The 13434-nt window shown below is 43.8% G+C and overlaps 1 protein-coding gene across 1 annotated transcript; it reads left to right on the forward strand.

Moving 5' to 3' along the window:
- The first annotated feature begins 600 nt into the window (after nucleotides 1-600).
- On the forward strand, nucleotides 601-7898 carry LOC116647703 (C-C motif chemokine 3-like). Its single transcript, XM_032429249.1, has 4 exons — nucleotides 601-667; nucleotides 1324-1438; nucleotides 1883-1995; nucleotides 7780-7898. Exons 1-4 carry the CDS (start codon nucleotides 601-603, stop codon nucleotides 7896-7898), a joined length of 414 nt encoding a protein of 137 aa, XP_032285140.1.
- The last annotated feature ends 5536 nt before the right edge of the window (nucleotides 7899-13434 follow it).

Raw genomic sequence — 13434 nt, forward strand, 5'->3', positions numbered from 1 at the left:
TGTAAGGCTGCTGACCTTCATCCAGGATTAGATCCGGACTTCATTATAGATCTATGATGAATATTTGATAAATAGACCAATTCCTGGAAAGCTAATCCTTATTTTTACAATTCTTGTGCCTCCAGGCTTTCCAATTCTCTTCTTTCCTTAGGATGTAGTTGTACATATGTATATGTATATACATAGTATAAGCTTGGCTTCTACTCTGCTTGAGACTGAATGACATGATTACCCCTGTCACATTTATATGGTCAGAATTACTGTGGAAGTCCATCAGAGCACTCTGCTTTGCGGAAGGAGGCTCGTCACCCATCTGGAGAAATTACTTCTTCTCAAGCACCCCAATCAAATTAACAATTGAAACTTTCTGGTGTGCACCCTGAACTTCTCTTCTAACTATAGGCAACCCTGGGTTGTACAACTCACATGACAACACCATACTTAAATTTCTTGCTTAGGCACCTCTAATTTCTATGTTCCCATGGCCGCAGGGCTGCCTAATAAAAGGACGTGAGATAGCTCAGATCCCAGGAGTCCAGCAGTAGTGAGTTCCCAAGCCCCACCTCAGCTCTGCCCACACTCATCCACCTGTCCAGCATCATGAGGGGCCTTATGGCTGCCATCTTTGCCCTCCTGTGCACCATGACCCTCTGCTCCTATGCACAAGGTCAGTCTGTTGTCCACTTGCCTTCAACAGTTGCTCCCACACTCTGGCCAGAAGTCAGTCCCCATCTTCCTACTGCTGTGGCCTGAGAACCCCCATGTGAAATTAGAGAGCCCCAAGTGGGCTTTCAAAGTGACACGACTATTTTCTTCAAGAGGGTTCAAAAGGAGCTTATTGATCTGGGCTGTGGAATGGGAATTAGGAGAGGTTTGATCTTATTTTTCAGATGAGATCACTGCAGCCTAGTTTATTGGGTTATTAATATGCGGTAGAATCTAGATCTTCTATTCGGATCCTATTGCTGCTGGTAAGTTTTAGAAGAGTTATAAAATTGTTCCTACACTCACTCAGTATCTGTATGATTTAATGGATTCGGAAAAAAAAAAAAAAAGTCCCCAAAGGAAGTTAGGAGAAGGGAGTTGACTCTCTATAGGCTGGTTCCTTGTAGAGTAAGACAGAGCCCAAAATAGACAAAACCAGAGACAAGACTAGGGAAATCACAAGAAACAAACAAATAAACAAAAAAGCCAAATTATTTCCAGTTTCCTTTTCCTCCTAAGCCTCAACTCTGAGCTATGCTATCTCTCTCCACTTCTTCCAGACCCTCTCGGGCTTGCCTATGCTCCTGAGCAACTTCTACTGTTCTTGCTCCCTCACAGATAAAGTTTACACCACATCCCCCTGCTGCTTTGCCTACACATCCCTGCAGGTCCCCCACAACCTTGTGGTTGCCTATTTTAAGACCAGTGGCCAGTTCCCCAAACATGGTGTCAGGTGTCATTCTTCCTGCCCAACCCTGGGGAAACACAGGACACGGGGGTTGGGAGTGTCCACAGGAGTCTGAGCAGGGATGCTCCAGCTGGTGGATAAGGAGCTGTCCTGAGAAGGCCTGGCCCTCTGGGGGCCTTTTGTGCATGCAGGACACAGAGAGAGACCACTGAGCTCTTTCCTGACATGGGATGGGCGCGCAGGAAGCCAGGGAGCATGTGCCCAGAAGTAGAGGGAAGAGAAGGAAGAAAGAGACAGCAGAAAGGAAGTGGCCGAGGTTATCGCCATAAATCACTCAGGGAAGAACCAGGAGTCCCTGAGGTTTGGGAAATGATGCCTTGATAAGGTGGACCAGCCCTAAGCTGCCCACAGGGATAAAGACGAAGGGGCCACAAGCGGTCAATAATATCCTTACTCATTCTCTATATAATACTTCTGCCTTCTCCACAGCTTTGTCACCAAACAGGGCCAGTATTTCTGTGCCAACCCCAGCAGTGCCTGGGTCCAGGAATACATCAGGGACCTGGAGAGAATCCAAGTGGTCCAGAAGGAACCCATTAGAGGTATGGGTAGATTGAGTACCAGGGACCTGAACCAGAGAACTGTCTCTACAACTCCAGAAATTCCCTCTCTCTACTCCTAACCACATACTGAAAACTAATTTAGTCAAGCTATTTAAATATTATAAATTGTTTTATTATTTGGTGTTCTTCTCTTATGTGACACCCTCTTATCCCTAAGTCCCTTCCCAGTCAATCATACAGTGGTTGCCATATTGAGGGTGATAGTGAAAGACTGCTCCTATCTCTGGGTAGACATTGGGCCAAATCCATCAACAGATGCATATTGAGTTTTTATGAGCCCTTCATTTTGTTATGCATGTCAGAATAATAAAGACTCTTTTTGTTCTCTTAAGTGAAACTTGGAGTTTTGTCTATTCTTTGGTTTGCTTTGGTTTCCCTGACAAAGCAGTTTCATTGGTTGGAAAGAATGAGAGGGAATGATTAGGGGCATCTGAGTAGGAAGGGAAGACAAGAGAAAAAGGATGAGTGTCATTCTAATGATACCAGGCTTTATGCGGGTGATGCAGTCCTCATAGGCTGAAGAATAAGCAAAGTATTCAAAACAAATGCAAATTTATATGCACCCGGGAAATCCACCACTTAAATGAACAATAAAGCAAGGCATTCTGAAGGGGGGGAAATCCGAGGGGGAGAAGAACCATGAGAGATGATGGACCCTGAGAAACAAACAGGGTTCTAGAGGGGAAGGGGGTGGGAGGATGGGTTAGCCTGGTGATGGGTATTAAAGAGGGCACGTTCTGCATGGAGCACTGGGTGTTATGCACAAACAATGAATCATGGAACACTACATCAGAAACTAATGATGTAATGTATGGGGATTAACATAACAATAAAAATTTTAAAAAAATAAAGCAAGGCATTCTATCATGCATGTTTATGCATTTTCATGAGTTCAGCTTTTTTAAGAATAAAGGCTAACAGTTTTCGAGGATTTACTATGAGCCACAGCCTGTACCAGGGAATTGATGTGCATTGTCTAGCCTCCAAAATATCACTGTGTTGTATATACTGCTTATGTCCCTTTGACATGAGGAAACAGAATCTCAGTACGGTTAAGAAACTCGCCTGAGGTCACACAGCTAGTAATGTTGGAGTCAAACCTGCAGACCAGAGCAAGTCCCACACTCTTAATTAACCACTAGGGAACAGTCTCTCAATGTGCCCATGTTCTACCTGAAACAGATTTACTAGGAATACACAATTCCCTGATACGAGAGTCTACACTAGGCAAGCAAGGAGTAAGGAATTGTTGGTCTAAGAGCCCAGAAAAACAGAAATCCATGGATGTGAAAAAAAAAAAATGGCGCGGGGGGCGCCTGGGTGGCTCAGTGGGTTAAGTGTCTGCCTTTGGCTCAGGTCATGATCCCGGGGTCCTGTGATGGAGCCCCGTATAGGGCTCCCTGCTCCACGGGAAGCCTGCTTCTCCCTCTCCCACCCCCCACCCCCCCGCTTGTGCTCCTTCTCTAGCTGTCTCTCTCTCTCTCTCTCTGTCAAATAGATAAATAACAATCTTAAAAAAAAGAAAAAGAAAAAAAAAGAAATCCATGGATGTGAGCCTGGCATTTGAGACCTCTTCTAAAGATGTTTGCAATTCAGAAGAGGCTGCTGGGGAGGTAATCTGAACTTTTCACGGCATGGATGGGCTGGAGGAAAACTGAAAGTCCAGGGCTGACAGCCCCAAGGAAGGGGCCTTAGGAAACAATCCACTTTTTGGGTTGATGCCTTGGAAATAAAAGTAAATTAAAAATGAACCAGCCCCTGAACAGACTGGGGGCCAGCTTCAGACACCTGCATGGTCTAAAAAATCTCAAACACTGAATTTTTTTTTTTTTAAGATTTTATTCATTCATTTGACAGAGAGAGAGGGCATAAGCAGGGGGAGCAACAGGCAGAGGGAGAGAGAGAGAAGCAGGGTGCCTGTGGAGCAGAGAGCCCGATGCAGGGCTCGATCCCAGGACCCTGGGACCACGACCCGAGCCAAAGGCAGATGCCCAACCGACTGAGCCACCCAGGCGCCCCTCAAACCCTGGCATTTTTTAAAACATGATCCCAGTTAATGCCACAAATGTTTGACAAACAAAGCTTGAACTTTTTGGCAAGGCACTAAAAACTGCAATGAGTATCAAAGCAGATTTGTAAAAGTCAAAAATAAATTCAGAACTGAAAAATTCAATAACTGAAATAAAAATTCAGAGCAGATTAAACACAACAGAAGAAATGTTGGTAAAGTTAAAACATATCAAAATGAAGCAAGGAGAAACAGAAGAATAGAAAATACAAAAGAGAGAATATGAAAATGTGTCTGTCATCTGGTTAACCGGAGTCCCAAAATGAGAGGACAAGACAGATGCATCTGAAGAGATAAATGGCTAAAATTTTTACAAAACTGATGAAAGGTATGATTTTGAAGATTCAAAGAGGGAGGACATCATCCCTGTTACTATCAAAGGGCCAAGTGTAATGCCAGCCCCTCCTACCATCAGCCCTAACTTACGGAGGAGAGATACCACTGAACTTTTTAGAGATGCTGGTGTCCCTCTCACCAGTGAGTCCTGATGGCTTTGGTAAATAGTATGTTCTCTGGGATTTCCCATGGAACATAATCTGGTGGGTCTTCCAACCCCGCACAATATATCCTTTCCAGCATGCTCACTTCCATGAACCTCTTCATCCCTTTCTCCTCCATCTGTCATGGCAAGTCAGGTATTTTAACTTCACTTAGCATGATCCATTGCTTTCTCCAGGCTTCTAGAGCTTTCCTGGCAGCAAATTTTTACCAACCCTTGGGATCCTTGCCAGGTAGTTATAACCTGTACCCAGAAAAAGTACTCCCAAGTCAATAAGCTCCCCCTTATCCAGTCTTGTGTTCCAGGTTGCTTGATCAAGCACCCTCAGATTCCAAACCCAGGGTACTTCCCCAGCTCAGGCTGGCACATGCTTGCTAAATTTTCCTGTTCCTTTCCTCCCTTCTCAGATATATAATTGACTGATACAAGAAGACTATGAAACAAGGAGATACGGAAAATACGAATGGTCCTATTTGTATTAATGAATTAAATCAGTAATTAAAATCCTTTGGGGGAAAAAATCTTCCTACCTAGCTGGTTCCATAAGCAAGCTCTGTCAAATGTTTATAGAAGAAATAATGGAGGAAGTATAGCCTTTTAACAAATGGTGCTGGAACAACTGAACATCTGTAGACCAAAGAACATGACCTTGACCTCAACTAACACCTTATGCAAAAAATTAACTCAAAATGGATCATGGACCTAAATGTAAAACATAAAGCTATAAAGCTTTTAGGAAAAAAAAATAGGAGAAAATCTTCAGGACTTAAGACTAGGCAAAGAGTTTTTACGTTTGACACCAAAAGTACAATCCATAAAAGGAAATTCTCATAAATTGGACTTCCTTGAAACTTTATAGTTTTGCTTTTCCAAAGACCCTGTCAACAAGGTGAAAGACAAGCTAAAGAATGAGAGAAAATATCTGCAAACCACAGATTTGGCAAAGGACTTATATTTGAAATATGTAAAGAACTCTGAAAACTCAACAGTAACAAACAAACAGTCCAATTAGAAAATGGGCAAGAGGCACGAAGGAACATTTCAATGAAGAGGATACACAGACCACAAATAAGCAGTGGTATTGTTGACTGTGGGTTTTTTAATCCTTATTTTTAAAGTTACAGACTAAAATAGTGAGGTAGGTAAAATAATGTCACCTTCCCCCCGCCCCCACAAAGATGTCCATGTCTTAATCCCTGGAAGTTGTGAACATGTTATGTTACGAAGTCTGAGGGAATCAAGATTGCTATCCACTGACTCTGAGATGGGGAGATTACCCTAGATTATCTGAGTGGGCCCAACGTAATCCCAGGGATCCTTATAAGGGAGGCAGGAAGGTCAGTGTCAGAGTGACGCAATGTGAGAAAGACTTGAGCAGCCATTGTTGGCTATATTCAAGGAATGTGGGCACCTTCTAGAAGCCAAAAAAGACAAGAAAATGGATTCTCCCGTAGAGCCCCCAAAAAGGAATGCAGCCCTGCAGACACCTTGGTTTTAACCCATTGAGACCCATTTCAGGACTTCTGACCTCCAGAACTATACAAAAATAAATGTGTTGTTTTGAGTGACTGAGCTTGTGGTAATTTGTTACAGCAGCAATAAGAAACTAATACAAATATTTACAGGTAAAATGATATCATAGAGGTTTTAAAACGTAACCACAATTTCTCTGACATTCCTCTCATGAGAGGTGGGCTCTAGTTCCCCCGTCCTTGAGTCTGGACAGGCTTGTGACTGCTTCCATTACAGTGGAGGAGATGCAACATGACTTCTGTGGCTAGGTCGTGGAGGGCCACGCACCTTCCACCTTGTTCACCAGGAACAGTCATCTTAGAGCCCTAAGACTGCCAGCCTGGAAGGGCCACATGTAGACAGCTCCTGTTGACAGTCCAAGTTGACTCTATCTTTCAACCAACCCAACCCAGGTACCAGACATGTGACTGAGGAAGCCATCCTAGAAACGGACCTTCCAGTGCAGAGGTGAGGGTTATTTATGATAGGACGGCTTGTGACATCATAATTTATATCACATTTGTGTGGTCAGAGCAGTTGTAAAATAGCATCAGCACCTTCTGCTCTATGGGAGAGAAACAGTCAGCCCACAGTTCACCGATATATCTGTCTTTGCAAGGAGGCCTGTGGTGATACCAACTCCTGGCCATGCACTAACTACAGAAGTAATTTCTTTAGAATAATCTCAATGAATTAGCAAACAATTTTCTGAGATGTGCCCCCAACTGATGGAGAAATTGAGCTACATTTGAAGAGCTGTGTTAAGCAGAGGGTGTTGACAAACCCTGAGCTGAGCAACTCACAGCATGACACCAACATTATCATTAAAATCTTCGCTGCCCATCACCCCCAGTTTCCATCCTCCAATGCCATGGGGCTTTCTATAAAGAGAAGGGGTAATGGCTTGAACCTGGTGCCAGCTGCAAGTACCCAAGTCTTGTCTTAGCTGTGCCAATGCTTGATCTCAGAATCTCCTGCCCACCCAGCATCATGGAGGCATTCAAGACTCACCATGATGACCTTCTCAATACCATGTCAGTCTACCATCCCTTCTGGCTTTTTCAGATGTCACACTCAAAAATGTCCTGATGACAAAGATCACTCGAGTGAAAATAGAGCACTCAACATGGGGATTTGAACTCTGGTCTCTCTTTCAAAAGGGTCCAGTCTATCATATTCTATCAAGTAGTTCGGAGAGAGAGGATAGAGAGCAGAGGAGGTAAGTTCCACTTTATAGATAAAATAATTGAGGCCAAATTCACTGAATAACAGCTGGCAAGAGGCATACTCCAGGTCTATTCACTTCCCATCGGTGCAGGTAAGTTTAGATTCATGTCAGCTATTCTCAAAAGCCCGGTTGTTTTGGTGACATAAGAGATATCCCAGTTTGATCTCTGTTCTATGGCAACATCTTGGGCTAGATGAATTTTCCTCCTAAAAAAGGCAGAAGGCCAGATAAGACATTTTAAGTTTCTTAAAGAATAAAAACCAAAATGGAGAGATAGACATGGGAATTTCTAGGGAAAAAAAGCACATGCCCCAGTTCATCTGTGTTCCCCAACTTTAAGAAATACTATGACTTTCTAGTTCCTTTTGACCTTTCTTGGGATTAGCATAAAGGAGAAGAAGTTGATCTTCTTTGGCTTTTAAATGACTCAGTCTCATGCTGTGCCTTCTTCTACAGTTGGTGTTAACTCTCCAGCCTCCTGCTACTTCTCTTACACCCACCAGAGGATCCCTCAAGATTTTGTAGCAGACTCTTATGAAACTGACAGCCAGTGCTCTAAGCTCAGTGACATGTAAGGGCACTCCTCCTACTCACTCCTGGTGAGAAACTGGGGAAGCCCTGGGGGAAAGAGCAGCCCCCATTGGTATAGGGAGGTAGACTGGACACCATCCTGGGGATACCCAGATCTCTGGCCCATCACAAGTACAGAAGAGACCCTCAGCTCCTTTCTGAGCTAGTCCGGGGCCAGGAAGGAGCCAGAAGAAGCTGGCCAAGTGCAGAAGAAGGGGAAGGAAGTGACAGCAGAAGAGAAGCTGTTAGGAGGAGATCCCCATGAAACTGTCAAGGAAATTGGGGGCCTTCAAGTATAAGAGCTGATTGCTGAGAAAATGATAGACCCTGAGATGTCAAGTCAGAAAGAGGGAAGGAAGGGCCACTGTGGGCCCAGAAATTTCCCTGCTGTCTATGTCCTCCTGAATCCTTCTGTCTTCTCCATCCATTTAGCTTGACTAAAAGAGACCAACTGGTCTATGCCAACCCCAGTGATGCCTGGGTCCATCATGAACCTGGAGCTGAATCTGAGGGATCTAGAAAGAAAGAGCCAGGTCTTGGTGGCACTGAATACAACAGGTAGCCAGGGAGCTTGGCGTGCAAATGAAAAGTGAGCTCCTCACCAAGTTCTCCTGTATGAAGACATGGTCAAGGCTCTACCCACAAGCTCAGGACCTTTACATTTGCCCCTCTGATTTCCCACAATTTTCATCTCTATGTCCAAAGACTTGTACACAGTCTTTATAACAGTTTTATTTAAAATATCCCCAAACGGGGGCACCTGGCTGGCTCAGCTTGATAGAGCATGTGACTCTTGATCTCAGGGTCCTGAGTTCAAGCCCCAGGTTGGGCAAGGAGCCTAAAAACAAACAAACAGGGGCGCCTGGCTCAGTCATTAAGCGTCTGCCTTCGGCTCAGGTCATGATCCTGGGGTCCTGGGATCGAGCCCCGCATCGGGCTCCCTGCTCCGCAGGAAGCCTGCTTCTCCCTCTCCCACTCCCCCTGCTTGTGTTCCCTCTCTTGCTGTGCCTCTCTCTCTGTCAAAATAAATAAATAAAATCTTAAAAAAAAAAAACAAAAAAACAAAAAAAACAAATATATATATATTATATATATATAACATATATATAATATATATCCCAAACTTCTTTCAAAATAGAACACAAATGTCCATCAAGCAGTGAGTGGATAAACAAATTGCGGTACAGTTAGTTCTGCAAGACCATGACATGTGCATTCTTAGAAAACAATTGCACACTGCAAAATCATGCAATAAAAACCACAGGGCTTGGGGAAGACGGAGCTGGGGCACAACACTGAAACACACACAAAAAAGAAATAGGAACAGAGTAAAAGCACAGTTTTACACATGTTAAATAGTTAACATAAATACAATACATATGGCACTTTACTTTGAAAAAGGCCTGAATCAAGGAAATCCAAATCAAAGCCACAATGAGATACCACCTCACACCAGTCAGAATGGCTAAAATTAACAAGTCAGGAAATGACAGATGTTGGCGAGGATGCGGAGAAAGGGGAACCCTCCTACACTGTTGGTGGGAATGCAAGCTGGTGCAACCACTCTGGAAAACAGTATGGAGGTTCCTCAAAAAGTTGAAAATAGAGCTACCCTACGACCCAGCAATTGCACTACTAGGCATTTACCCAAAAGATACACACATAGTGATTCGAAGGGGCACCTGCACCCCAATGTTTATAGCAGCAAAGTCCACAATAGCCAAACTATGGAAAGAGCCTAAATGTCCACTGACAGATGAATGGATAAAGAAAATGTCATACACACACACACACACACACACACACACACACAACGGAATATAGCCATCAAAAAAAATGAAATCTTACCATTTGCAATGACATGGATGGAACCAGAGGGTATTATGTTAAGTGAACTCAGTCAGAGGAAGACAAATACCATATGATTTCACTCATACGTGGAATTTAAGAAACAAAACAGATGAACATAAGGGAAGGGAAGGAAAAATAAAATAAGATGAAAATTGAGAGGGAGGCAAACCATAAGAGATGTTGAACTCTAGGAAACAAACTGAGGGTTGCTGGAGGTGAGGGAGGTGGGGGGATGGGGTAACTGGGTGATGGACATTAAGGAGAGCACGTGATGTAATGAGCACTGGGTGTTAGCTGCAACTGATGAATCACTAAATTCTACCTCTGAAACTAATTAAGAAAAAAAAAAGCCTGAAGTTTGTTTACAGAAGTGGGAGTATATTCTCTGAGCATAATGGAATTTAATTAGAGGGGCACCTGGGTGGCTCAGTTGGTTAAGTGCCTTCAGCTCAGGTCATGATCCCAGGGTGCTGGGATCGAGTCCCACGTGGGGCTCCTTGCTCAGCGGGGAACCTGCTTCTCCCTCTGCCTGCCGCTTCCCCTGCTTGTGCTCTCTCTCTCTCTCTCAAATAAATAAATAAAATCTTTTAAAAAAATCTATAACAAGGGCGCCTGGGTGGCTCAGATGGTTGGGCATCTGCCTTCGGCTCAGGTCATGATCCCAGGTTTCTGGGATCGAGTCCCGCATCGGGCTCCCTGCTAGGTGGGGAGCCTGCTTCTCCCTCTGCCTCTGCCTCTCTCTCTCTGTCTCTCTCTGACTCTCATGAATAAATAAATAAGACATTAAAAAAAAAAGAAAAAAAAAATCTATAACAACAAGAAATATAGAAAATGCCCAAATATTTGGAAATAAAGAATGCAGTTCTAAACTGCTCATGTGCCAAAGATGAAATCACAAGGGAAATAAGAAAACATTTTGAACTAAATGGTAATGAAAACATACATAAAAAATCGGCATTGTGAAGATGAAGCAGGACGGAGAAGAGGATTTACAGCTTTAAATGTTTCTGTGCGAAAAGAAGAAAGGTGTGAAATAATGAATAACGCCTCCACCTCCAGAAACCAGGAAAAACTGAGCAGATTAAACCCAAAGTAGGTAGAAGGAAGAAAATAATAAGAATGGTAAGCAATGAAACAGAAAACAAGCAAAAGAAAAAAGTCAGGAAAATAAAACTTTGGAAAGATTATTGATAAACCCTTGCTGCCTCTTGTACATTTCTCCCTGGGCCCCTCACAAATGTCCTGTTAGAGACCAGCCACTCATGCTCCCAGCCTGGTGCTATGTTTGGGCCAGTCCTCCTGCCATCCTGGGGAGAGAGAGAGATCCTGCAGGACGAGGAGTGGACAGAGACACAGACAGGTGGGCCCCGCCAGGTGTGCAGAACATGGATCCCTGGGGTGTTTCTGCATTGACCCAGGGCCCACAGGGAATCAAGGACGAGCTACCTCCATGCAGAGAAGAGAGAGGAGGGGAACTCAGCTTCCATAGCAATGAAAAAAGGTCTAGGGACCTTGAGGGCTGGGGGGTATATGTGGCTCTGAAGGAGATTGGCTCTGAGATCCCCAGAACAGAGAGAGAATCCCACAAGCATTCTGCTATGAAATTGTTCCTTTTTAATATACTTCTCCCTCTCACCGTGGCTTCCTCCGTCTGAGAGACTGGAAAGGTCTGTGCTGATCCCAGCAATGTGTGGGTCCAGGAATCCATCCGCAACTGGAATTCGATCGCAGAGGAGTCTGGAACCAGCCAGAAAAGCGCCACAGATGTGAACAGATTGGGGCACCGGGACCTGAGCCAGGAAACATCAGAAGCTGCTTCCAGACATACTCTAGGGCTCTGTTTGACATTTATTTTCAACTCAGGTGCGCTATGTTATGGTTGTAAATTCCTTTTCCATTTCGAATTCTGTTATTTACTAAATGTTTCAAGAGGTCACGTGGCTCGGTCTTACTCCCCCTCCCCCTTCCCCCTTCGGTCACTCAGAGGATTTCAGTGGCTGCCGTGAGCAGGGTCTAGGCAAACATTATAAGGAATTCATCAAACCAGCAATACGTATTGACGAAGGGTACCCAGTTCTAGATTCTAAGTTTGGAACGAATAAAGTGTTCCTTCCTTCCTCCTGTGTCCTTCCCTCCAAATTCCATTAAATGTTAAATTTGAGAAGTATCAATATTGGCGAGACTATGGAACATCCGGCACGTCCCATGGCTGCTGCAAGTGTGAACTGGTCCTAGCATTTTGAAAAGTACTGTTGCCATCGGGTACAGTAAAGGTGTGCACAGCCAAAGACCCAGAGCCCCGCTCCTGGATGCCTCCCACAAATACCCTCACACTGGAACGCCAGGACCCGCGGCAGCGATGTTGGCTTTAGCAAACATAAAAGGAGGCAAATGAAAACATGGATACACGGTGTATACCCATACACTGAAATGTCCCCAGGAATGAAAGTAAATGCACGGCAGCTATACCCAGGAGCGTGGGTGAACCTCAGAAGCGTAATGTGGAGAGAAAAAAAGCCATGCATATAATGATTCTATTTATATAAGGTTCAAAAACAGACAAAACTAAAAATATGTTGTTGAAGATTCAAATATGCGTGGTGAAACTATAAGATGAGCCAGAGTGCAGTATAGACAATATTTGGGAGAGAATCACTCAGAGGAAGAGAGGCAGGGGATGGAATTGCAGAGGGGCCCACCAGATGCCAGGTCCAGCGATGTTTGTTGTAGTGTGTCTCTTTATTCTCAATCCACATTTTATGTTACTCAGTAATAAGTAAAAATAATTATAAAAATCCAGTTATAGAAAAGAGCATTTAAGTATGACCCCATTTTTTCATTGTATATGTATATAATATGTATAATGATCGTGTATAGAAAAATGACTGGAAAGTTACGCATTAAAATATTAATAGTGGTAAATGGAGTTTTTCCACTTTTTTATTTTCTTCAAGATTCTATAAAAAGCATGCACCATTTTTGTTAAAAATTATTTTAAGCTAGGGGCACCTGGGTGGCTCAGTCGTTAAGTGTCTGCCTTCAGCTCAGGTCATGATCCCAGGACCCTGGGATCGAACCCCGCATCGGGCCCCTGCTCGGTGGGAAGCCTGCTTCTCCCTCTCCCACTCCCCCTGCTCGTGTTCCCTCTCTCGCTGTCGCTCTCTCTGTGTCAAATAAATAAAATCTTTAAAAAAAATTATTTTAAGCTACACATAGAATTCTATAATGAAATGAAACTGTTCACCATATGTCAAAGCATGGGTTATGAAATTGGTTTGTTCAGTGTCATCTCAGCTAGGGAGAAAGCAGGCAGAGGGAAAAGACAAAGAGACATCTAAAAATGTGACTGGGATGGGGCACCTGGGTGGCTCAGTTACTTAAGCAACTGGCTCTTGATTTCCACTGGGGTTGTGATCTCAGGGTTGTGGGATCAAGCCCCACATCAAGCTCAGCACTCAGTGGGGAGTCTCCTTGGGACTCTCTCCCTCTGCCCTTCCCCCAACCCCACGCACATGCTCTCACGCTCTCTCTCTCTCTCTCTCTCTCTCAAAATAAATAAATCTTTTTTAAAAAATATGACTGTGGAATCACAGGGGATTTCTGCTTACTTAGTTTTGCTTAGTTATTTTCCAAATTTCTTCATATTGTTGCTTTTTAAATGATGAATCACAATGAAAGCTTTTGTTTTGT

The sequence above is a fragment of the Phoca vitulina genome, unplaced genomic scaffold, assembly GCF_004348235.1.
Source record: "Phoca vitulina isolate PV1807 unplaced genomic scaffold, GSC_HSeal_1.0 scaffold40, whole genome shotgun sequence".
Classification (NCBI taxonomy): Eukaryota; Metazoa; Chordata; class Mammalia; order Carnivora; family Phocidae; genus Phoca; species Phoca vitulina.